General features: G+C 41.9%; 1 protein-coding gene across 1 annotated transcript; it reads right to left on the bottom strand.

The window, feature by feature from the left end:
• Positions 1 to 6,046: 6,046 nt before the first annotated feature.
• Positions 6,047 to 6,724, bottom strand: LOC109211073. Its single transcript, XM_019374575.1, has one exon. The coding sequence runs from the start codon at positions 6,722 to 6,724 to the stop codon at positions 6,047 to 6,049; it is 678 nt and encodes a 225-aa protein (XP_019230120.1).
• Between the last annotated feature and the right edge of the window lie 20,058 nt (positions 6,725 to 26,782).

Raw genomic sequence — 26,782 nt, 5'->3', positions numbered from 1 at the left:
TTAATTAATAGTACTTGATCACGTCCAAATGCACACCTCAATAGAGATATGAAACGGTTTTATACAATAATAAATACCCAACTAGGAGTCGGGGTCGAATCCACTGGGAGTTATGATGGGAGCTAGGGGTATATATTCAAAGTAAGCAAATAGGCTATCTAGATTGCACTTCCACAATGAGATTTTATTTTCTATTTCTAATATTTATCTAATGATTGTAATATAAAGAAAGAAGACTAGAGATAATTATTTTTGTGATTTTTTCAATTGGATTGCCTATGGTTGTGACCATAACCTAAGTGTTTGCTTAATGGGATAAAGTCATTAATTCTTGTGTAGTTGATTTGGGTGTATTATAGCTCACAACTCTATATTACACACTCAATACCTCTCGATCGGAGAGTGATTTTTGCCCAATTTGGCTTTCTCAAGACCAAATGAATATCTACCAAAACAGTTGATAAGAGCTCAAGTCGAGTTATTACTATCTCTAGGTTGAACCCTTTAATTGGGTTAATCAATTTCTCAATTGACCCAATTCCTTGTTAGCTAAGTTATCCTAGACTAGGTTACCTTTTTCTTAAGTAGAGACTAAGTCAAATAAGCATGAATTAATGTTTGCAACCACCAATTCTACAATTGAAGCATGAACTAAGCTAAATAATAAACACCAAATCATACACAAGCACTAAATTAATCACCCATAAGGTTTACACTCTAGGGCTGGATCACAACCCTAGTAGAAGTCTAGCTACTCCTGATAAAAATTACAGAAAATAGAGAAGAAAAACTAATTAAACTCATAGTGGAAGATTAAAATGAAGAAATCTAATGTTAAAACACCAAAATAATGCAAAACTTCCTAAAGTAGTAAAGAAAAACGGCTACAGCAACATCAGAGGTTCAAAACTTGACCTAATTTGTGAAACTCGTCTATTTACACAGGGCTAAAAATCTCGGATAAAAATGCCCCTCAGGAGGTTTTGCGATCGCACAATTCCATGTGCTGTCCGCAGATTTCTTCATCTGGCAGGAAGTGGAATTCTGTGGCTGCACATTTCCGAACTGCGGCCGCGAGGCAATCTTCTGCGGTCCGCACAATTTAGGACTACGGCTGCAAAGCAACTCTTCTGCGGCCGCACAATTCTTGTGCGGTCCATAATTCACAGAGGCTCCTGGACTTGGTCTTTTTGCATAATCTCTGATCTTCGAGTCTTAGCCCAGCTTTGCGGGCGCACAATTCATGTGTGGTCCGCACTTTTTCGCAAAGTTCTGCTAAAATATTCCTCTTGGTTTACGGTTGCAGATGGAATTCTGCGGTCCGTATTTTTTTTGCGGACCGCACATTTGTGCTTCTACGCCCTTTATTGCCTTGTGCTTCGGAATACTCCTTTTTGAGTCAAGATCTAAAAGGTTCTAATAAGCAGTCAAAAACCCCACTTATCAACTCCCCCAAGCTTAAGTCTTTACTTGTCCTCAAGCAAATAAATTAGTGCCCACCTCCAGAAGTTAACGGTCATTACAGTTATCCAAGGGTGAGCCATTCATACCTCAGTTAGTACCAACAATTATCCACACCGCTCATGCATTATTAACAAGGCGACAAGCTAATCATTCATGTATATATAACTCTAATGTGACATTTGAGCTTCAAGAATTGACTTTACTCATCAAGGACTCTTATTCTATCATGTAAGCCACGGTGGACTCCAAACCCTTCCTCCTATACTTTCCATTTACCAAGCTAACTTAAGAAATTAGCACTCGATTCAAAGATTTATGAAAATCTCACTCATCTCTCTCAAAGAATGTGATGACCCAAAAGGCATCTTGGGTTCTAGAACCCAATCCGGTGTTCCGAGATTTGGGTGCGCAGTGCAGGCGCACTTCTGAAAAGGCCTTTATGTGGAAATTTGAGAAAAATAATAATTTTTGCCTTTAAAAGTTGATATAGTTGACTTCGGTCAACGCTTTGTGTAAACGGACCCTGCTCGTATTTTGACAGTCCTGGTAGGTCCGTATTAAAATATGAGACCTGGGCGTATGCCGGAATCGAATTCCGAAGTCCCTAGCCCGAGAAATGAATTTTTGATGAAAATTGTAAGACTGAAATTCTAATGATTTACAGAAATTGATTAACGTTTGATCTCATTGGTATCGGGCGCGTATTTTTTTTCGGAGCCCGGTATAGGTTTAATATAATATTAAGTCATGTCTGTGAAATTTGGTGAAAATCGGAGTTGATTTGACGCGATTCGGACGTCCGGTTGTGAAAATAGGAATTTCAAGGCGTTCTTAAGAATTTCATCTGTTTTGGTGTTAAATCCGTAGTTTTAGATGTTATTTTGGCGATTTGACCGCACGAGCAAGTTCGCATAATGTTGTAAGGCTTGTGTGCATGTTTGGTTTGGAGCCCCGACGGCTCGGGTGAGTTTCGGATAGGCTACAGAATGATTTGGACTTAAGAAATTTTGCTGGTATGCTTCAGGTCTGCAGACATCGCACGAGCCTCGCATTTGCGAGCAGAAGGACTGGGGGACCTTCGCAATTGCGAAGCTCAGGATCGCAATTGCGATAAGCACAGGCCGCATTTTCGAACAATTGTTCACATTTGCGATAGTAGCAGGCCCAGGACATTCTTTGCATTTGCGAAGGGATGTTCGCATTTGCGAACCCCTAATCGCAACTGCGATACCTGCAACTGTTCAAAAATTATTTTGGACGGGATTTTTCATTCATTCTCCTATTTTTCAAAACCTAGACCTCAAGAGGAAATTTTCCAAATACCATTTCTTCCCCAAATCATAGATACAAGTGGTTCGGAGGTGGAAACTAGAGGAAAAGCTGTAATTGAGCGTTAAGTTGGCCATTGGATTGAGGTAATTGTTGTGTCTAACTTTGATTTGAGGGATTAGGGATCCCCAACTTATCCGCTATGTGAAAATCCATGTGTGTGGCGTATAGGTGAGGTGACGAGTACCTATGTGCCGCCAAATTATCTGTTTAGCATGTTTCTTTCCCCGTTCTAAATATATTGTCTTCATGTCTAGACTTCTACATGCTTAATGGTGTTGAAGGTATTTACTATTTCGTAGTTTCATTGTATTACATAAATGGTTTAAGTTGGTTTATCGGTGTTTACTGTTATACTTTGGTTGGTCTCGCTGTGTAGTATTAATTGAGTGAATTTTCATAATTTGTATAGCCTTCTGTTTGCTTGGGTTTGGAGGCCTAAATATTGTGGAGGGTTTTGAGCTAAATTGTTAATTTCCTGTTCTTAATGTGTGATTGGTACTGATATGGTGGGATCGGGTAGCACGCCGCAATAGGAAGAATAAGGGTGATATGTTGAGGAGGAATAAGGGTGGAATGTGATTGTCTGGTGGGATCGGGTTACACGCCGCAATAGGAGGAATAAGGGTGATATATTGAGGAGTAATAAGGGTGGATTGTTATTGTACGGTGGGATCGGGTTGCACGCCGCAACAGGAGGAATAAGGGTGGATTGATACGGAGTAATAAGGGTGAATGTTCATATTGTTACTGATTATATGGCGGGATCGGGATGCGCGCCGCATCAGTTTATTGTTTATGTATCCCGCTTCTGCTGTGAATTTATTTCGTAGTTTTGTCTCTCACCTAAGGATTGGTTATAGCTTAGTACTGATAGATATTGGAGTTATGTATTCATTTTGCTGCAAGTTACTGTTTCATTTTGTTCCGTACTTCTTTTTCGCTTTATTATATATTGTATGCATGTTATATTATAATTGCCCCATGGTAGCCTCGTCACTACCTCGTCGAGGTTAGGCTCTGCACTTACCAGTACATTGGGTAGGTTGTACTGATACTGCACTCTGCACTTTCTGTGAAAATTTTGGAGCTGGTAGTGGCTAGAGGTTGGTTGCAGACAATTCATCTAGGAGACCCAAGGTAGTCCTGCTAGCGTCCGCAGGTCCTGGCGTCCCCTCCTATGTTTCTACATTCCTGTTTTACTTTTCTTTCGAGACAGATGTAATTTCTTTCAGAAAAATATTTGTAGTAATTCGTAGTATGTTCGTGAATTGTAACACCAGACTCTAGGTAGTAGTAGTAATAGCTACGGTATTGTGAATAGACAAAATTTTATTTACCTATTTCCACCTTTATTTCTACTTGATTTAGTCTGTTAAATTTTAATCCGTGAAATGTAAAGGAAAAAGGTTAAGGGAACTCTAACGTTGGCTTGCCCAGCGAGTACGATGTTAGGCGCCATCACGGTCCCGATGGTGGTAAATTCGGGTCATGACAAGTTGGTATCAGAGCGCTAGGTTGCCTAGGTCTCACAATTCACGAACAAGCTATGTAGAGTCTGAAGGATCGGTACGGAGACGTTTGTGCTTATCCCCCAGAGGCTGCAGAGTTTAGGAATAATTTCACTTCTATTCTTCTTTGTCGTGCGATTTGATCTCTCAATGCTTATTGAACTCTCTACTCTTGTTCTTTCGCAGATGGCGAGAACACGTACCGCTTCTTCGACGAAAGCTCGAAATAACACCCTTAAGGCCAAGGGCCTCCGCCAAAAAGAAGAGTTCGACCTCGATCGAACAATGACGGGTTAACATTTCGACAAAAGCTCAAAATAACACCCTTAAGGCCAAGGGCCTCTGCCAATAAGAAGAGTTCGACCTCAATCGAACAATGACGGGTTAACATTTCGACGAAAGCTTGAAACAACACCCATAAGGCCAAGGGCCTCCGCCAAAAAGAAGAGTTCGACCTCGATCAAACAATGACGGGTTAATATTTCGACGAAAGCTCGAAATAAAGCCCTTAAGGCCAAGGGCCTCCGCCAAAAAGAAGAGTTCGACCTCGATCGAACAACGACGGGTTAACATTTCGACGAAAGCTCGAAATAACACCCTTAAGGCCAAGGGCCTCCGCCAAAAAGAAGAGTTCGACCTCGATCAAACAACGATGTGTTAACATTTCGACGAAAGCTCGAAATAACACCCTTAAGGCCAAGGGCCTCCACCAAAAAGAAGAGTTCGACCCCGATCGAACAACGACGGGTTAACATTTCAACGAAAGCTCGAATAACACCCTTAAGGCCAATGGCCTCCACCAAAAAGAAAAGTTCGACCTCGATCGAACAATGACGTGTTAATATTTTGACGAAAGCTCGAAATAACACCCTTAAGGCCAAGGGCCTCCACCAAAAAGAAGAGTTCGACCTCGATCGAACAACGACGGGTTAACATTTTGACGAAAGCTCGAAATAACACCCTTAAGGCCAAGGGCCTCCGCCAAAAAGAAGAGTTCGACCTCGATCGAACAACGACGGGTTAATATTTCGACGAAAGCTCGAAATAACACCCTTAAGGAAGAGTTCGACCTCATTCGAACAATGACGGGTCAACATTTCGACGAGAATTCGAAATGATACCCCTAAGACCGAAAGCCATCGCCGAAGAAAACTGGGACTCGTGACGGGATGATACTTTGATATAAGCTCGAAAATAAAATCCCTACGGCTAAGGCCGCTATTAGAAAAAGAATCTGATACCTTTCGGACGTTGACAGATTAGCACCTCGACACAAGGTGAAAAGCATCGTCCCGTCAGACTAAAGCCGTCATCAAGGCTCTACTCAACCCGAGTGACCATGAAGTCCCCTAAGAAGCGGGAGGTCAGCATACAGAAATCTACTTTGCATCAAAAATACGAAGAGCAAAACAGGAAAAGGAGTACAGAAGGCGTGTAACAATGAAAAATCCTCTTCATACAATGCTACTGCGCAAACAGCCGCAAATTACCTACAGCTAAAACCAACAGAGTCCAAGAAAAGAACAATAAACAACAATAAAAAAAAGAGAAATAAAGATAGCAATTCTTTCACTCGGCACCATCTCCAGAAGATCCTCCCTTATCACCCGCACCCTCATCAGCTTCCGGCGTTGCAGAGTCATATCCACAGTTAACAAGAGCCTCTCGTGCCTTCGCCGTGCTCCTTCATATGCGGCCTCAGTAACGTTGCCCGCCTCCCACAAACTCTTGTAGATGTCCCGTTAGGCTTCCGCATGAACCCAAAGCTCGTGCAAATGACGAGGAACAGCGGCGGAGGAGGATTCGACTTGAGCTAATAATTGCTCCTTTTCGGCCTCAAGAACAGCGACCCGGTCTCCTAGGATCGATGCCTCTCGGTCAATCTCACTGATGCGCTCCTCAAGCCTCACTTCCTTCTGCGTGGCCGTCGCCCTCCCCGATTCATGCTCGGATCGGAGGACGCAGATGGTGATCTCTAAAGCCGCAGCCCTCGCCAAAGCGGATGACCAAGCACTCTCGATATTTTCCAAATCGGCAACTTTTCTCTCCAACTCGGTCAACTTCCCCATCCACTCCGTGCTCATCGCATCGACCTTGGTAAGGTTTTGATCCATCTCTGATTGCATGGACCTCAACTTCTCCTGAAGATATTCGCACTCTGCAGCAACCCCTTTTCCCTGCTCAAGCTCTTCGTTCTTTGCACGAAGTTGCTCCTCGAGTACACTACTTCTGCGGATAGCCTCCATCAGTTGGTGGTCCCTCTTCTCCAGCTCCTCGCCGAGGGATTGAGCATCAGGGTTCGCCTTCAGCCGCTCGTGCATCTCACGGCACTTATCGCGATAGCGCCGATATTTCCCCAGCATCGTCAGGAAAATCTTGGCCCGAGTATCAACCCTGCAAGAACTTTCAATCTCCACCATATACGTCTGAAAAACGAAAAGACAGGCTAAGGCCAGGCTAGCAAGAAAAACGAAGGGAACATGAAAGAAAAGTGAAATGTACCCTCAAGCCCATAGCGGCCACTTCGTGCATCAAATTAATATCAGGAACGTTCCGCAGAGCCTAGCTCTCGGCGGCGGAGCACAAGAGGTCAAACTGCGGCACCAGGTCCTCCGTATCTCCCTGAAGGTTGATATCCGACGGAATCTCAAGAATACGGGACGGCCCTCCTGCCAAAACCACTGAACGGGTAAGACCCTCCTCAAACATCCTAACATCATCAGGATCAATATCAGACTCGGATTCGTAGTCGTCGACCACGACACCCTTTCCCCTTTCTGCGGCCGAGGAAGAAGCACGACCAGGTACCGAGGACGAAGGCCCGTCCAAAGCAGTAGCAGCGGCCTCAGAAATCTGACCCCCAATCACGGCCAGTGGCAGATTAATCACAACGGTGGGAATCTCTGTCGATGGGTCAGACACAATAGCTGGCACCGTCTCTATAGGCGGAACGACATCAACTCCCGCCTCAGATCCCGTCAAGGGAAGGTCTTCCTCTAAATGTATCACGGCTGAAGGAGCCGTTTCGAACTCCACTCGCCGCCTCTTTGATGGCCCCTCCCTTTCCTCGGCACGGGAAGATTCCCTCACTGGGGAGGTGACAGGGGCTGAAATTTCAGGTCGAGGGGTAACCTCCGCGTGTACGGCCGTAGTCGTAGATTCGACTGAAGCGGCCCTCGATGAAGGTTGGGTAGTAGATGCCGAGGCAGGACGAGCGGACGAGGCAGGTTGATGAAAAGCTAATGGAGGAGCCCTCGCTCTCCGCACTCTTCCTGGTATCGACAAATATCACATAAGAAACCAAGTAAAAAGGGAAGGAGAAGGAATAGCGAACAAAGACGATATTACTCACCAGTAAGGGGCTTGCGACCATATTTCTCATAGAAAGACGACCATGTACGGACACCCGCCGTCTGAGGAAGGATGGCGCTCACCCACTCGCGGATACCATCAACAGGTGCAGGAGGTAGCTTCGCGACTATAAAAACATAGTTTAGTACTACCCAAAAGAAAGCAGTCAAACATCATTCCGACAAAAAACATAGAAACTTACGGGCGAAGTTCCATTTCTCAAGGAACCCCGTAGGATCCGCCACAAGGTGTTCGGCCCACACATAAAAGTAATTCTCGTAGAAGCGACGGTTGGCTCTATCGGCCATCTTCACCACCAGACTCTTTGACCCTCGGTGGCGCATGTGAATCATCGTGCCACAAATGAGTTGAGGGGAGAAAATATTGAGCATATGCCCCAAAGTTCTCACGACCAGCAAGCTCCGCAAACTTGAGGAGCATGAGGAATAATTTATACAGGTATGGCGAAAGTCGTGCTGGACATACCTCGTAAAAGCGGCAGAAATCTACCACCAAGAGAGGGAGAGGAAGCGTGTATCCGACAATAAAGGGGTAGGCGTAGAACGCGCAATACCCTGGACAGTCAAAATGGACTATGTCGTCCCCCACCACCGGCAGTATTTCAACGTGGCGAGGGATTCCCCACCTAGCCTTCAATTGTGCGATCCCCTCCTCAGTTATGATGAAGGGAGCAGGTTCCGGCTCCTCCCCGGCGGGACTGTGGAAATCGCTCCACGCTTTCCCAGGGCGAGGAAAAATCTCAGCCACCGACGGGACCTCCTCATCTTCTACCACTTCTGCTCCTCCAGTGGCCAGAACATCATTTTCCGGCGCCGGAGTTGTGTCAGAGAGGTCAGCGCGAGAAGAATCGCCAGCCATTTGAATCAATTTGATAAAGCAAAAGGATAAAGAAAAGGAAAGACGAAAATTCCTGGCTAACTGGAGAAAATCAAAAATTCGAAGTATCGGGAGGAAAGAAGATTCGCAAAGTTCTCTTAAGTAAAGGCAAAAAATATGTCAAATCGAATGGTGCAGTCCTATTTATAAGAGATATAAATTTTCCAAGCACGAAACCCAAGAGTCGCCAATTGAAGTTGATAGAGCATGAAACGGTTCAATCCACTGGGAACGTGTGTCGTAATGGCAGGTAACCATAAACAACGCTTCAAGATAAACGATGTTCAGGTTCCGAAACGACCGTAATGGTTCAAGGATATCGAAACGATGCCGTCATATTACTAGAATCTAAAGGCCATCCCCAAGGGGTAGGCAGTCAGATTTCTCTTACATATGTAACAATCATAATCCGCCTACCAGGCCCGACAAGAGATGACCCCGGTAGACGGAGGGACTAACTGTATTGGCCAAAATCTGACCGCTGCAGTCGGCCTAACCAAGATCCCGTCCAAGAGATGAGATAGTGAAAGACGACATGGTTTGCTCCAAAACCCCGTACTCACAATACCCGCCATGACAAAGAACGATACTCAGGGAATGACGAAAGCGGACGTGGTGCGAAAGTGTATTAACCCATAGTGAGGATTCCATAACTATATATAGGGGGGAGTCTTTCATTAAAGGGAGGGGCTTTTTCTCTCTCTTCCTCTCCTCTGTAATCTTCTTAGCAAAAGGAAGGCAAAGTCATCTTCCATGGAGGATGAAAAACAGTCATCTCCATCGATTAACAAAAGAACAATTTTCGGATATCAATAAGATTGATCACCCCTATTTCATCTCATGCATTATTTTCTGATTTGTTTATGGATCTGGAGGTTATTATGTTTGACTAAGATTTACCTCTTCATTCTTCTCTAATTGATTTAATCAAAAAGATCTCGATAATTTTTTGTCAAACAATATTGATTGGTAAAGACTTAGAAATTATAGCACCTTTCATATAGTTTTCGAATATTTATATTTTAGTTTTAAAATTAGAATTTTAAAGGTTAGTCAAATTGACTCCTAAGAAGCAAAAAGTGACTAGAATTTTGAGACGGAGAGATTATTTATTTGTTCTCTTCCTTTGGACATCAAGATAATTGATACAATGGTGCTCTGAACAACATACAGAAACAAGGCATGGAGCTAGTATGTGCTAAGAGTACACGACTGTAAACTTTACTATATACCATTATCGGAACAGTCGTATATATACAAGATGTGGTGCGGCACCAAAAATCTGTTCATATATATACGACCCTAAGTATGATGACGGTTCAATTACATTAATGTAGTTTCTCTACTACTACTCTTCAATATTCCAAAGCAAATGTCAAAACAATTTCTATTCCTTAGATTATTGTCAATTTAAAATAAGTATGTTTCTTTAGAAAAATTATCCACTGGCAAAAGAAACATTTTTCAAAAAAATATTTTCTTAAACTGACTTATTTTTCGTAGCACACCCACGCTGTACAATCTCTATATACATTTGGTTAGTTTTTAGGGCAACGCAGACATTGTGAAAATTGAGACTAATTGATATATTATTAATCAAATATGTAAGGTCAGACCAAAGTTTGACTTTGCAACTTCTGCCTTGACAAGGCTATGCTTTGACCAATTGTGAGTTAAAAAGCTCACGATATGTCAGTGTATACGGTTAAAATCTAGCGAGGCTTGATTTTAAGGCTTTGATGGCACTTTCAAGACCGGACTCAACGGGATCGAAGCACAGCCCGAGGCTCGTCCTCGAAGCACTCGCCTCGGCAGGGCATATCGAAGACTCGCCGTGACGCGCCTCGAGGCAGCATGTAAGTCGATGACCGTTATGAAAAGGCGGAAGGCTCCCGAAGACACGTGATGAGGACTGACAAAGCCTGCAAAGGATAGCTGTATACGGCTAAAATCGGAGAGTACGATTTTATGATTATTATGACGCTCCATAGCCTGTCTCCTGAAGGCTCGAGGAACAGCAAATCGGTGGCTATGATAGACAAGCGGGAAATTCCCAAGACACGTGGTAGAGCTGACCAGGCCTATAAGAATAGTACAAGTCCGTATTGTGACATAAAATGGCTTTACCAGCCGCATATCTTTGTAATAAATGGTTGTACCAGCCGATATCTTTGTAATAAATGCACATGTACTATATTGGGATTCCCCCTCCTATATAAAGGGGACCCTTGTTATTTCTAGCACACATGATATTCAATACAAGGACAAGAACATTCGCTGCTCTCTAACTTAAACATTCTCCATTGTCTTTCCTCTGATTTATTGCTTACATTTATTGTATTTCATTGATTGTTTCCTCATTTATTATCCATCATTGTTCATAAAGAGCCGCCATTGAGGCCCTTGGAACCGTTAGTCCTTCATCGATCATCCCCAGTCGAGCTCATTAGCTCAACCTCGAGGCCCAGCTTAGGCCAATCCGAGGCCCCGATTCGCTGCCGTTCGGTTTGAATAACAACACTACGTCTCTCTCTTACTTTACTTTTCTAGCTCACACTTAGCATCTATTGCCTAACAACTAGCATAAAAATAAATCACGTATTTTTAGAACCACAAAATCAAATATAATTGTAATTACCATTTTCAAGGTAAACAGTCAGCTCACACATCCATTCAATTTTATTTATTTTACCTACTTAAACTTTTAATATGCTCCAATTTAGTGTATCGACTTGATTTTTTGTTATATCTATTTGCTCTTTTTTCCATAAAGAGCGTAATTTTATATTTAAATCTTAATAGAACCGTGGCTTAAAAATGTTAAGCCGGTAATATTTGATGCTGCACTTTTGATAATGACTTTTGATATGAAATCTTTCAAACCAACTTACTTATTACAATATTATCCTTGTTTTTAGTATTATGATGTCTTAATAAAATAATATATTCATCTTATTTCTTGATTTATGTGCAATTTACTCGAAGAAAAATTCAGAAAATGGTTACCACATGAGGAACATCTATTATTAATATAAGTAATCGAGTATGAAGGAAAACAATAAATGACAGGCTAGAAAAATTGAAGTTTTATTCTATTATGTAAATCCCCTCAAGCTGGAGATGGAGAGCTGCACAACTCCAAGCTTGGACCTCAAGTATCAAAATTGGCATTTGGTGAGAGCCTTAGTGAAGATGTCTGCTAGCTGATGTTTTCGCGCACGCGCACGAAATGATAGTCCATTTCAACATGTTTGGTGTGAGCATGAAGAACAAGATTAGCTGTGAGATGAAGTGCCCTTATGTTATCTGTGAAGAGTACTAGTGGACAAGTTAGCAAGATACCATTATCTTTTAATGTGTAGGTGACCTTAACCTTGGGCCTCTTTCATCCGATGAACTTAGGCCTCTTTCATGCCCTTCTCATATGAACACGTGTATTGCATCTCAAACAGGTGTACTATGAAACATTCTCTAACCTACGCTCACTCTCGCTCTTCAAAAGAAAGAGGCTCTTGCTCACTCTTTCTCTTTTCATCTTTCTCTCAGTCAATCTCTATCAGAAAAAGTCAATCTATTTCAGAAGATCTTGAGCTAAAGAGGCCAAGGACCTATACTCTGCTTCAGCACTTGATTTTGCGACTGTATGCTACTTCTCGGAAGAAAGACCCTGAGATGCAATTTGATCCTAGATAAGCTAGATGTGGAGCGTCAAGCAGGGGCGGCCCGACGAATTCTGTGGCTTAAAGCCAAACTTTATGAGGGGCCTTAACTTTTTTATATTATTTATTTGAAGTCTATTTTTTTAGCTTTTCTTAGATACAAAGTTATTAATAATTTTCTTATAATCAGTAACTCCTAATAAGTATTTCTCAATTGACAATATAGCTAATCCATTTAACCTTTCTTGTGACATTGTTGTTCTTAGGTAAGATTTTATCAATTTTAATTTTGAAAACTTCTTTCAGTTGAAGTAACGGTAACATGAGTTTTGAACATTATTCCATAAGATATTTATGCATTTGGAAAAAAATTAAATCTTTTTATTTGATTAAGTGTATCAATTAAACTGTTATCTTCTAATTGTACTATTTTCCTTAATACTTTTAATTGAGAAAATAAATCTAAACCATCAGTAACGAATTGATTATTATACTTTAAGGAACATTCAAGATTAAGACAATATTTTTTCAAATTTTCAACATCTAGTGATCTTAGTTTTACTGCCAAATAGAAAATCAAAAATATTTCCATATGCTTCGAATATTTTCGGCTTCGATCAATTGATTGAATAATTTTTTGGACAAAATTTAATAAATATCCGTGTTTGTAACGGAAAATTAATAATCCAAATTATCCGTTTCATTGACTCTGCCCGTCCATTTTTTGTAACGAAAAACATATTATCCATTTCATTGACTCTGCCCGTCCGTTTTTTGTAACGAAAAACATTTCCTCTGCCCGTTTTAATTTGCGTAAATGGCCATTTACGTTATGGCCGTTTTACGTAACTGACCTCTGAAGAGTTACAACTCTTCATTTGAACTCAACAGGTTGGGGCTATAAATTGCAGTCTATTCTCTCAGATTTTCCATACGAATTTATGAGTTCTCCTCCTTTCTTCTGCATTGTTTTAACTACTAAGAAAGCAACAGTAAGTGTGATTTGCTACTGATCTTTGTGTTCGCTGAAACACTGGGGTTTGAAGTACCGCTACACCAGTGTGCAATTCGTAATTCCTTAAGGAAACACTGTGAATTCAGTAGGCTCGGATTAAATTTTGTTTCTGCTTTTCATTTCTATTTATACGTTATTTTTATATTCTCTAGAATTATTTTACAAATACAGTATAGTAACACAAAGACCATAAAGAGGGAAGATGCACGAATCTGTTATAAATAAGGAAGGGAAATCGACATCAATCGTGGTTACGGAAAATCTTCAGTCATTAATGCTTCCGTTACAATTATATATGGTAACGGGTAATCATGGCAATAATGACATTAACAAGCCCGAATAAGGAAACCGTTATAATTATGTACTCTTATATAAGGACTTAGTCCTCATTTATAATGGTATATGATTTTTGTTCAATATATGCAATTATTTTTTTACTTTATTCAAAAGATCCCAACCGCAATTCTGGAAGAGATTATCAATTTACTTTGAATTTTTTTTTCTTGTCAATTATTTCCATTATTTGTCTTATTCTTTAAATTATTGAGAAAGTGAAGCAAATTTTGGTTATCAGTAACCTGATTTCTTCTTGATATTAACTTTGACCCAGAAATCTATTTTTGGGTTAAACAGTGAGTTGTAGTAGTGAGGGATTGGAACGTGGAATTGGGTATAAACTTGGTTTTTATTTTCGTCAGCATGTGATGAGTATTGGAGGAATCATTAGGATAAGAAGTACAAGGAAAAGAATTGGTTTCTTGAGTCAGTGGTAGAAGATCAACAAAGAGATCAATCCCTTGAACATCTGATGAGTTAATAATAAGAGATAAAGTATATATACCTGGAGACAGTGGAGAGGCACAGAAAGTCGAGGAGGATTGATGACTTTGTGGTTCGTTTGAGGGCATATTCTAAGTATTTTTTTATGCAGTTGGAGATCAGACTTGGGTATTTTATGTAGGCTCATTGTGAGTAGTTTCAGTTGGCTCATTTTGGACAGCTCGATGTTGCATAGTTTCAAGATTGTGTTGTAGCTGATAAATGATATCTGCAGGCATAATGTCTGGTGATGGCAAGGTAGGATCAACAGATGTGTCATCAACTCCTTCAGGAGTTGTATTTTGTTTCAGAAATTCTCTGTATGGTGTGAACTAGGAGGAATTTATTTCTGGATTCAAAGTAGGACCAGGAGAAACATACGAAAAATTGAGTTCTTCAAAAATAATATGTCTTAAAATATAAACTTTTCTATACTGAGGATGATAACACTTGTACCCATTGTGAAGAAGACTGTAGCCTATAGAAATACGTGAAAACGTTTTTGATTGGAATTTATCCTTATTGTAACCTCTTAAATAAAGAAAACATCTCCTTCCATAAAATTTTATGGTATTATAGTTTGGCTCTTGCCCATATAACTTAATTAGAGAAAGGAGATTGCATACCAGATTGGATGCATGTAGGCATTTAATTAAACAGGAAAACAACAGTCACAAATGCTTCAATCCAAAGAAACATAGGTAAATTAGCATTGAAAAGTAATGTGATATCTGTTTCAATAGTTTTCATGTTGGGTTTTAAGCATTAATATGGCTTAAAAGAGGGTGAATGAGAAATGGAGGGAAATAAAAATTTTAAGTTCTTCGCTCTCCCCCCCCCCCCCCGATGAAGGAACATTGTCGCATATTGGAAGAGGAAGAGGTTTTTAATGGGTATATAAGCAATTGCTCTTCTTCTAGCTCTTAAAGAGTTGAGAAGAAGGCAAGCCTCGCGCCGTCGTCGTCGCTCGCTCGGCTCGGCTTCGGCTTCGGCTTCGGCTTCGGCTTCGGCTTTGGCTTCGGATTTGGTCAAATGATCAATTGCTCTTCTTCTAGCTCTTAAAGAGTTGAGAAGAAGGCAAGCCTCGCGCCGTCGTCGTCGCTCGCTCGGCTCGGCTCGGCTTCGGTTTCGGATTTGGATTTGGTCAAATGATCAATTGATTGATTAATTTTTTGGACCAAAATTGTTTGTTAATAGTAAATATTAACAGAAATGTTATTAAATATCCATTTTAATAACAAAATATTAATATTAAATCCAAGAATATTTAATAACAAACGACCGGATTTTGTGATTTTTTTATTGGAAAATGAGCCTCGAACATTTAAAGAAGCCATGTCTTCTTCGGAATCATTGTTTTGGAAAGAGGCAGTCAATAGTGAAATAGAATCCATATTGAACAACCATGCATGGGAATTGGTTGATCTTCCTCCAGGAAATAAACCTTTGGATTCTAAATGGATCTTTAAGAGGAAAATGAAAGATGATGGCACTATTGCTAAAGGCAAGACTTATAGTCAAAGGGTATAGACAACGAGAAGGTCTTGACTACTTTGATACATACTCTCCAGTTACAAGAATTACGTCCATACGGATGTTAGTAGCATTAGCTGTAGTGTATGGTCTTGAAATTCATCAAATGGACGTTAAGACAGCCTTCTTGAATGGAGATTTGGAGGAAGAAATCTACATGGAACAACCTAAAGGGTTTGTGGTTCTAGGTAAAGAAAAGAAGGTCTGTAGACTTGTTAAGTCCCTCTACGGACTAAAACAAGCACCCAAACAACGGACTAAAACAAGCACCCAAACAATGGCATGCGAAATTTGACCAATTGTCAAATGGTTTTAAGATAAATGAATTTGATAAATGTGTGTACATTAAAAATATCCCAAATCACATAGTCATTGTTTGCTTATATGTGGACGATATGCTGATAATGAGTAATGAAATTGCCAACATAAATGCTACTAAGCGTATGTTAACTAGCAAGTTTGATATGAAGGACTTGGGAGTTGCTGATTTAATTCTAGGGATTAAGATCCATAAGACTCCTCAAGGTCTGGCATTGTCACAATCTCATTATATTAAGACAATACTTGAAAAATTCAAGCACTTAGTGTTTAAAGTTGCAAAGACTCCAATTGACGTGAATCTTGCATTAGCAAAGAACAAAGGCCAAATCATATCACAATTGGATTATGCTCGTGTGTTGGGATGCTTAATGTACATCATGAATTGTACATGACAAGATATAGCTTGTGCTATAAGTAAATTGAGTCGATACACGAGCAATCCAGGTCAATCTCATTGGATGGCAATGAAACGAGTTTTGGGATATTTAGAACATACCCAGGGCTTCGATTTGCACTACAGTAAATATCCTGCAGTGACTGAGGGATACTATGATGCAAATTGGATCATTGGTTCAACTGATTCTAAGTCCACAAGTGGATATGTATTCACTATTTGTAAGGCTCCGTAAAAATTTGTGCTCAAAACCTAGTAGCTCGTAGGGTCAGGTTCCGAATATGTGTTGGGAATGTGTAAAACTCGCCGTGGTTTGAACCCATCGTACTGATCTAAGTATTTAAAAATCAAAGAACCAAGTTTTCCAGAAAAGTGTTATTTTGCGGTCCAGAATGCGGTCGCAAATCATGTATGCGGACGACATTTCTGCCGCAGATTGAGTCAGTGGTTTGGTTAAAATTAAGGTCAAAATGCGGTCCATTATGCGACCGCATAACTGATATGCGGACCGCATTTCTATCGCAAAGTGAGTCAATGTGTCAGTCAAATTTGAGGTCAAAAATGCGGTGCATTATGCGATCGCAAATTGAATATGCGGACCGACTTTCCGCCGCAGACCCAAACAGTAGGATTGGATTTTTGGAGCACTTTTGCGGTCCATTCTGCGGACCGCATTTTATCTCTGTGGTCGCAAAGTGCGACCGCATATCTGACTCGGGTACCTATTTTTCTAAATTTTAAACCCGACCCCCTTTTTAATAAAACACCCCAACCCCTCATTTTAACAAGTTTTCTTAACAAAATAAGAGAGAGGAAGAGAGGGTTCTTGAGAGAGAAAGTCATCTTCATCGAATTTAATTTTTCAAAACTATCCGGGCCAGGAAATTTCAAAGTGATTATCTTCATCCCCATTCTTGCAGGTAAAATCCCTAACCCTTTTTCATTGATTTTCAGGTTTAAACATAAAGGGGGATTCTCATGCATTGATTCTTGAAAACAAAGTTGAAACATACATGCATGTCTTTTAAAACCTAAAACCTAGTAAGGGAAATTGGGTAGAAGTAGAGGTTTGCAAAAGAATGGCTGATAACCTAAAAAATGTTCGGGTAGTAATTGTGAGCTTCAATTCTAAGAAATATGTGTTAACTTGTGCACTAGATTGACGTTGCTAGACCGTTTGGTGAATTGAAAGTAGAAGTTAAAAGGAAATCCGGCTCCAGGTATGTATGGCAAACTTTGACCTTTGTAAAATCACCTTGTTTGGTGTACGAATATTTGGTATGTGATACCTACGTGGATTATGTGTGAAATTCTTGTGAATGGTATGACTTGAGTGTTCATGGTTAAGTCTCCCGATATAATGGGGTAAGTAATTGGCAATAAACCAAATGGGTGATTGTGAAAGAGTTATGTGGTAAGAGCTGAGAAACAAATGGAAGAAAATCGTAAATGATGCAATTGGAACAACTGTGGTAATAACATATATGGCTTGTCGTGGGCAATTATTGTTGTGACATAAAATGCATATGAGTTGTTGAATATGATGGAAATGGTATTGTTGGTTATGGAAATTCTTTGTGAATTATTTTTGTCATTCCTTAGGAATTGTTGTTGTAATTCTTGAGAATTGTTGTTGTTGTTCTTTGTGAAGTGTTGTTGTTGTTGTGTGAAATATGATTGTCCGGTGGGATCGGGTTGCGCGCCACAACACAAAATGATAAATTGTGGGGTGGGGTGATAAGGGTGGCCGAGGTAATAAGGGTGGAAAAGTGATCGAAATCACTATTGAAATGAACGTATGTGAAAGTTGTGCAATCGTTGATGTAATGAAATGATGTTGGAAGGGAAAAAGGAGAGATTGTAAAACTTGTTTGACTTTGGTTGTTCCTTTCATGTGCATTTGATTGTTGATTCTATTACTGTACATTACTTGTGTATTGTTTGAGTTTACTTGGGGTGAAGTTTGTTCATACATACCAGTACAATAAAAATGTACTGATGTCCCTTTTGCCGGGGGCGCTACATTCGTGTTATGATTGTAGGTGGATCTATAGCAGGTACTCCAGTCCACCGTCCATAGCACTCCTTCACTTTCCGTCAGCTGAATTGGTGAGCCCCTTTTCTCTCGGGGCCCTGCGTGGCTCATGCCGCTTTTATTCCGAAGTCTTGTTTTGGCATTTGTGTAAGGTATAGCCGGAGCCTTGTTACCGGCAAGTATTGTATCATCCTTCAGTATCCTTAGAGGCTCCGTAGACACAATGTGGGTAGTGTACATATGTATTTTGGGTAAGTAATGGTACGGTTCGGAATCGTGATCCATGCTGGTAAATGTTGTAAGTATTTGGTATCATATGTTGGTAATGATAAAAAGTAGAAATGAATTCAAGTTGTAAGTTTATGCTTAAGTTATAGATGGCTATTTCATAGGAATAATGTATATTGAAATAACGGGGTAACGCGTGGGATAGGAAAGGCAATTCCAGGTCCGCTTGACTGGGTCCTCCGGTTGAGCGCCGGTCACGTCCCTCGGTTTTGGGGTGTGACAAACTTGGTATCAGAGCCTAAGGTTTTAAAAGAGTCCTAGGATGTCTCGGAGCCGTGTCTAGTACAGCCCTTGTTATCGGTGTGTTGTCGACCACATCTATAAGTTGGGGGCTGCATGGACATTTAGGAAATTACCCTCTTCTTTGTTATTCTATATCGTGCGGTGAAGTGAAAAGTGAAAGTGTCTATGTCTAACTCGTGCTCTGTTCCGAATTTTTTTCAGTAATGGCACCTAAGAAGAGAGCTAGACTCGGCCTTGGGGCCAATGCCACCTCAAGTGTGGCTATAGATCATGTACCTGATGTCGTGGGTGAGAGTGACTCCCCAGTTTTGAATCTACCTGGCCCGTCTATCCCAGACCAAAGTGTTCCTGTTCCTGCTGCGGCAGAGGGTGCTACCATCCCTCCCGCCGATATTCCTGATTCTGATGCGGTTTCAGCTTTCGGTCCCGATGTTCCTGATGGGGACCTTAGAGGAGCCATCCATATGTTGACCCAATTAGTGGCCACTCAGGCCCAGAGATCTCATGATGCCCCTACAGCCTCCTGCGGACAGGGAGATTCCGCCAGTTCCAGAGTCAACCAGTTTCTGCGGCTGGCCCCTCCAGAGTTATCAGGCACAGACCCAGAGGCCGACCCGCAGGATTTCCTTGATGAAATGTACAAGACCCTTCGAGTGATGAAGGCTTTAGAGACGGAGGGAGTTGAGTTGGCTTCATACAGGTTGAGGGGAGCAGCGTATTCGTGGTTCAAGATGTGGGAGGATTCCCGTGGGGAGGGAAGACCTCCGGCTAGATGGGATGAGTTTGTAGATGCATTTATGGACCATTTCTTGCCTACCGAGACGGTGGCAGCCCGTGCCACTGAGTTTGAGGTCCTCAAGCACGGCAGTATGAGTGTTTGGGAGTACCACATGGAGTTTGTGAGATTGTCCAAGTATGCTCCTCAGTTAGTGTCGACCATGGATGCTCGAGTTCGGCGGTTCGTTCAAGGCCTTAGTCCCTTGGTGGTGAATGAGGCTGCTACAGTGGCCTTACACTCGGATATGAATTATGAAAAGATTTTGGGATTCGCTCAGGCCACAGAGGCTAGGAAGTTGAAGATACGGGCGGAAATGGAGAGTAGCACCAAGGCCCGATCAGTGGGTCACTCAAGGAGACCAGCTCAGGGGAGAGGGCCATCAGGGCCATCCCAGTCATATGTTTAGTCCTCAGTGAGCGCACCACCATCTGTGCACAGTCATCCGCAGAGCAGCCACATGAGACCAGGTTCAGACAGTAGGAGATCCCATCAGTCCGGTCGTTCGGGAGGGAGATCACAGCAGTAGGGGAGGGCTCCATGCCCCAAGTGTGGGAGGTTCCATTCCGAGACATGTTATTTGGGTATCCCGGTGGGTTACAGATGCGGGGTGAGAGGTCATATTCAGCGGGACTGTCGTGCGCCCAGTCAGGGCATGGGTAGGGGATTTGCTCAGTCATCCGGTTCTTCAGTCGCCACATCATCTGTGCGTCCTCCAGCCCCAGCAGGGCGTGGTGCAGTTAGGGGTGGAGCTCGTGGTAGAGGTGGACCCAGCCGGTTTTATGCTTTGAGTGGTCGTCAGAGTGCAGAGGCTTCTCCAGATGTGGTTACAGGTATCTTGTCTGTTCAGGCTATTGATTTTTATGCTCTTATTGATCCGGGGTCCTCTTTGTCTTATGTCACCCCATTCATTGCTTCAAGTTTTGGGATAGAACCCGAACAGCTTCATGAGCCGTTCTCCGTATCGACTCCGGTTGGTGATTCTATCACAGCCGCGCGAGTTTATAAGAATTGTGTTGTCACGGTATGTGGTCGCGTTACCACGGCCGATCTTATCGAGCTTGGAATGGTGGATTTTGATGTGATTATGGGTATGGACTGGCTTTATTCGTGCTTTGCTAAACTTGACTGCCGAACGAGAGTCATGAGACTCGAGTTCCCTAATGAGCCGGTTATTGAGTGGAAGGGGAATGGTGTGGTGCCGAAGGGTAGGTTTATTTCCTACCTTAAGGCTTCGAAGATGATTAAGAAGGGATGTATCTATCATTTGGTCCGGGTGGCGGACACCACTTCAGAAGTGTCTACCCCCGAGTCCGTGCCAGTCGTGAATGAGTTTCTTGAAGTGTTTCGAACGAGCTTCCAGGGATTCCGCCAGTTAGGGAGATTGAATTCGGGATTGATGTATTGCCAGATACGCAACCAATATCTATTCCACCATACAGAATGGCTCCAGCAGAGTTAAGGGAGTTAAAGGAGCAGCTGAAGGATTTATTAGAAAAGGGATTTATACGGCCGAGTGTGTCGCCGTGGGGTGCTCCGGTTCTCTTTGTCAGAAAGAAGGATGGGTCGCTCCGGATGTGTATTGATTATCAGCAGCTCAACAAAGTCACCATCAAGAATAAATATCCTTTGCCTCGGATTGATGACTTGTTCGACCAATTGCAAGGTGCAAGGTTCTTCTCCAAAATTGATCTACGGTCCGGGTACCACCAATTGAAGATTAGGGAGCAGGATATTCCCAGACCGCTTTCAGAACTCGCTATGGCCACTTTGAATTTTTTGTCATGTCTTTTGGGCTAACCAACGCCCCGGCAGCTTTTATGGATCTTATGAATCGGGTCTTCAAGCCATTTCTAGACTCCTTCGTGATTGTTTTTATTGACGACATCCTTGTTTATTCGCGGAGCCGGGAGGATCATGTCGGTCACCTCAGGGCAGTTTTGCAGGCTCTTCATCAGCACCAGTTGTATGCTAAATTTTCAAAATGTGAATTTTGGTTGGAGTTCGTTACCTTTTTAGGTCATGTTGTTTCTAGTAAAGGGATTCAGGTAGACCCCCAGAATATTGCAGCAGTAAAAGATTGGCCTAGACCCACGACCCCGACGGAGATTCGCAACTTCTTGGGTTTAGCAGGGTATTATCAGAGGTTTGTGGAGGGATTCTCTACCCTCGCCTCCCCATTGACTAAGTTGACGCAGAAAGCAGTTAAGTTCCAATGGTCCGACACTTGTGAGAAAAGCTTTCAGGAATTGAAGTCGAGGTTGACATCGCCGCCGATATTGACCTTTCCAGAAGGCACGGAAGGATTTATGGTCTATTGTGATGCCTCCAGGGTTGGTTTGGGGTATGTGTTGATGCAACATGGGAAGGTTATAGCGTATGCTTCAAGGCAGCTCAAGAATCACGAGAAGAATTATCCGACGCATGATTTGGAGCTTGCAGCAGTTGTGTTTGCTTTGAAAATATGGCGGCATTATCTTTATGGGGTCCATGTGGATGTGTTCTCAGACCACAAGAGTCTCCAGTATTTGTTCAAGCAGAAGGAATTGAATTTGAGGCAGCGACGGTGGTTAGAACTGCTCAAGGATTATGATATGAACAATTTTGTACCACCCAGGGAAGGCGAATGTGGTGGCCGACGCTCTCAGTCGGAAGTCTATGGTAGTTTGGCTCATTTGGGAGCGGATCAGAGGCCCTTGGCTCGGGAGGTTTATCAATTGGCCAGTCTAGGGGTTTGCATTTCGGCCTCAGACGAGGGGGATGTTAGGGTGCATAATGGAGCAGAATCGTCACTTGTAGCGAAAATTAAGGAAAAGTAGTTTATTGACCCAGCATTGGCTCAGATGAAGGAAGCAGTTCTGAATAACAAGACTTCGGCATTTTCACTCGGCGGTGAGGATGGTGTATTGCGATGTTAGGGTAGACTATGTGTTCCGGATGTGGATAAGCATCGAGAGAGGGTAATGGCGGAGGCTCATAATTCCAGGTATTCCGTGCACCCAGGTTCTACAAAAATGTATCATGATCTCAAGGAGATTTATTGGTGGAACGGCATGAAGAGGGGTGTGGCTGACTTTGTATCTAAGTGTCTGAATTGTCAGCAAGTAAAAGCGGAGCATCAGCGGCCCGGTGGGTTAACTCAGCTTATGGAAATACCAATGTGGAAATGGGAAATGATCAACATGGATTTCTTGGTGGGGTTACCTCGCACTCAGCGCAAGTTCGACTCAATTTGGGTAATAGTGGATCGACTCACCAAATCAGCTCACTTTTTGCCAGTCAAGTCCACCGATACTGCAGAACAGTAAGCTAATTTGTATATCAAGGAAATAGTAAGGCTTCATGGAACTCCACTTTCTATTATCTCACATCAGAGGCTCAGTTCACAGCTAATTTTTGGAAGAATTTCAGCAAGGTTTGGGTACTCAGGTGAATCTCAGCACGGCTTTCCATCCACAGACTGACGGTCAAGCAGAGCGGACTATTCAAATGCTTGAAGACATGTTGCAGGCTTGTGTCTTGGATTTCAAAGGTAATTGGGATGATCACTTGCCACTTATAGAGTTTGCTTACAATAACAGCTTTCATGCAAGTATTCAAATGGCCCCCATTTGAGGCATTGTACGGAAGGAGGTGTAGGTCTACGATAGGATGGTTTGAAGTGGGTGAAGCAGAATTGATAGGGCCAGATCTCGTGCACCAGGCTATGGAAAAAGTTAAAGTCATTCAGGAAAGGATAAAAACTGCTCAGAGTCGTCAGAAATCCTATGCAGACGTTCGCCGAAGAGAATTGGAATTTCAAGTTGATGATTGGGTGTTCTTGAGGGTATCTCCTATGAAGGGAGTCAGGCGATTCGAGAAGAAAGGGAAGTTGAGTCCTAGGTATGTCGGGCCATAGGATCGCTCAAAGGATAGAGCAGGTGGCTTATAGGCTGGAATTGCCTCCTCAAATGTTATTAGTTCACCCAGTGTTCCATGTGTCTATGTTAAAGAAAGTGGTGGGAGATCCATCCACCATCATGCCAGTTGAGACTATCGAGGTTAATGAAGAGTTATCTTATGAAGAAGTCCCGGTAGCTATTCTTGATAGGCAAGTCCGTAAATTGAGGAATAAGGAAATTGCTTCAGTTAAAGTATTATGGCGAAGTCAACGAGTTGAGGAAGCCACATGGGAAGCAGAAAATGAAATGAAAGAGAAATATCCCCACCTGTTTGAACCAGTCTAAGTAGTGATCGTCCGAACTCCTATCTCTAAGCAAACTGATGTTGTGTTCAATTTGGTGCAAAGACACCCCATCTTTTCGTTCTAAATGCTTTACTGTTGAAATTCCTCAAGTTGTGCAAGAATTGTATGTGTTGTGATTATTTGAGTCATGTGCAACCCCTTTTGTTAAATGAAAGTCTTTGTGATAAGTGGATGATTAATGGTAGTGTAGATTGGTAATGATAAATTGAAATGCATATAGAGTACTAAAGTGGTTGAACTGTGTGAGACCCATTGAAGCGACTAATTTATGTGCACAATGTAACAAGTGATTGAATATGTGCAAATTGTTAAGGTAATGAGTTGTATACCAGTTGTAGAGATAATTGGAATCGTGTAATGGTGCTTGAAAATATGTTTCGGGGGCTCTCTGACAGGTAGATAAGCCTAATTACAAAGGAAACTCTGGCAAAAAATTTCTAAAAATATGGGAGTTAGTAAAAATTGGGAGTTTGCATATCATGTTTTTCAAAACCAACTGATTTTCAAGATCCTCATTCGAAGACGAATGATTTTAAGTGGGGGAGGATGTAAGGCCCCGTAAAAATTTGTGCTCAAAACCTAGTAGCACGTAGGGTCAGGTTCCGAATATGTGTTGGGAATGTGTAAAACTCGTCGTGGTTCGGACCCATCGTATTGATCTAAGTATTTAAAAATCAAAGAACCAAGTTTTTCCAGAAAAGTGTTATTTTGCGGTCCAGAATGCGGTCGCAAATCATGTATGCGGACGACATTTCTGCCGTAGATTGAGTCAGTGGTTTGGTTAAAATTAAGGTCAAAATGCGGTCCATTATGCGACCGCATAACTGATATGCGGACCGCATTTCTATCGCAAAGTGAGTCAATATGTCAGTCAAATTTGAGGTCAAAAATGCGGTGCATTATGCGATCGCAAATTGAATATGCGGACCGCATTTCCGCCACAGACCCAAACAGTAGGATTGGATTTTTGGAGCACTTTTGCGGTCCATTCTGCGGACCGCATTTCATCTCTGCGGTCGCAAAGTGCGACCACATATCTGACTCGGTACCTATTTTTCTAAATTTTAAACCCGACCCCTTTTTAATAAAACACCCCAACCCCTCATTTTAACAAGTATTCTGAACAAAATAAGAGAGAGGAAGAGAGGGTTCTTGAGAGAGAAATTCATCTTCATCGAATTTGATTCTTCAAAACTATCCGGGCCGGGAAATTTCAAAGTGATTATCTTCATCCCCATTCTTACAGGTAAAATCCCTAACCCTTTTTCATTGATTTTCAGGTTTAAACATAAAGGGGGTTTCTCATGCATTGATTCTTGAAAACAAAGTTGAAACATACATGCATGTCTTTTAAAACCTAAAACCTAGTAAGGGAAATTTGGTAGAAGTAGAGGTTTGCAAAAGAAGGGCTGATAACCTAAAAAATGTTCGGGTAGTAATTGTGAGCTTCAATTCTAAGAAATATGTGTTAACTTGTGCACTAGATTGACGTTGCTAGACCGTTTGGTGAATTGAAAGTAGAAGTTAAAAGGAAATCCGGCTCCAGGTATGTATGGCTAACTTTGACCTTTGTAAAATCACCTTGTTTGTTGTACGAATATTTGGTATGTGATATCTACGTGGATTATGTGTGAAATTCTTGTGAATGGTATGATTTGAGTGTTCATGGTTAAGTCTCTCGATCTAATGGTGTAAGCAATTGGCAATAAACCAAATGGGTGATTGTGAAAGAGTTATGTGGTAAGAGCTGAGAAACAAATGATGGAAGAAAATCGTAAATGATGCAATTGGAACAACTGTGGTAATAACATATATGGCTTGTCGTGGGCAATTATTGTTGTGACATAAAATGCATATGAGTTGTTGAATATGATGGAAATGGTATTGTTGGTTATGGAAATTCTTTGTGAATCGTTGTTGTTGATGTTGTTGTCCCTTGTGAATTGTTGTTGTTTGTGAATTGTGATTATTTGGTGGGATCGGGTTGCGCACCACAACACGAAGTAATAAGGTGTGGGTTGTGGTGATAAGGGTGGCCGAGGTAATAAGGGTGGAAAGTGATCGAAATCACCATTGAAATGAAAATGTGAGAAAATGGTGAAATCATTGATGTGATGATGTTGAAGGGGAAGAAGGAGAGATTGTAAACTTGTTTGGCTTGGTTGTTCCTTTCATGTGCATTTGATTGTTGATTCTATTACTGTACATTACTTGTGTATTGTTTGAGTTTACTTGGGGTAAAGTTTGTTCATACATACCAGTACAATTCAAATGTACTGACGTCCCTTTTGCCGGGGGCGCTACATTCGTGTTATGATTGTAGGTGGATCTATAGCAGGTACTCCAGTCCACCGTCCGTAGCACTCCTTCACTTTCCGTCAGCTGAATTGGTGAGCCCCTTTTCTCTCGGGGCCCTGCGTGGCTCATGCCACTTTTATTCCGAAGTCTTGTTTTGGCATTTGTGTAAGGTATAGCCGGAGCCTTGTTACCGGCAAGTATTGTATCATCCTTTTGTATCCTTAGAGGCTCCGTAGACACAATGTGGGTAGTGTACATATGTATTTTGGATAAGTAATGGTACGGTTCGGAATCGTGATCCACGTTGGTAAATGTTGTAAGTATTTGGTATCATATGTTGGTAATGATAAAAAGTAGAAATGAATTCAAGTTGTAAGTTTATGCTTAAGTTATAGATGGCTATTTCACAGGAATAATGTATACTGAAATCACGGGGTAACGCGTGGGATAGGAAAGGCAATTCCAGGTCCGCTTGACTGGGGTCCTCCGGTTGAGCGCCGGTCGCGTCCCTCGGTTTTGGGGCGTGACACTATTGGTGGAGGAGCGGTATCTTGGAAGTCATCCATACAAACTTGTATTGCCCGCTCTACAATGGAGGCTAAAT

This window comes from Nicotiana attenuata, unplaced genomic scaffold, assembly GCF_001879085.1.
Source record: "Nicotiana attenuata strain UT unplaced genomic scaffold, NIATTr2, whole genome shotgun sequence".
NCBI lineage: Eukaryota > Viridiplantae > Streptophyta > Magnoliopsida > Solanales > Solanaceae > Nicotiana > Nicotiana attenuata.
Note: the sequence above shows the minus strand (reverse complement) of the source record. Positions and strands in the feature narration are given on the sequence as shown.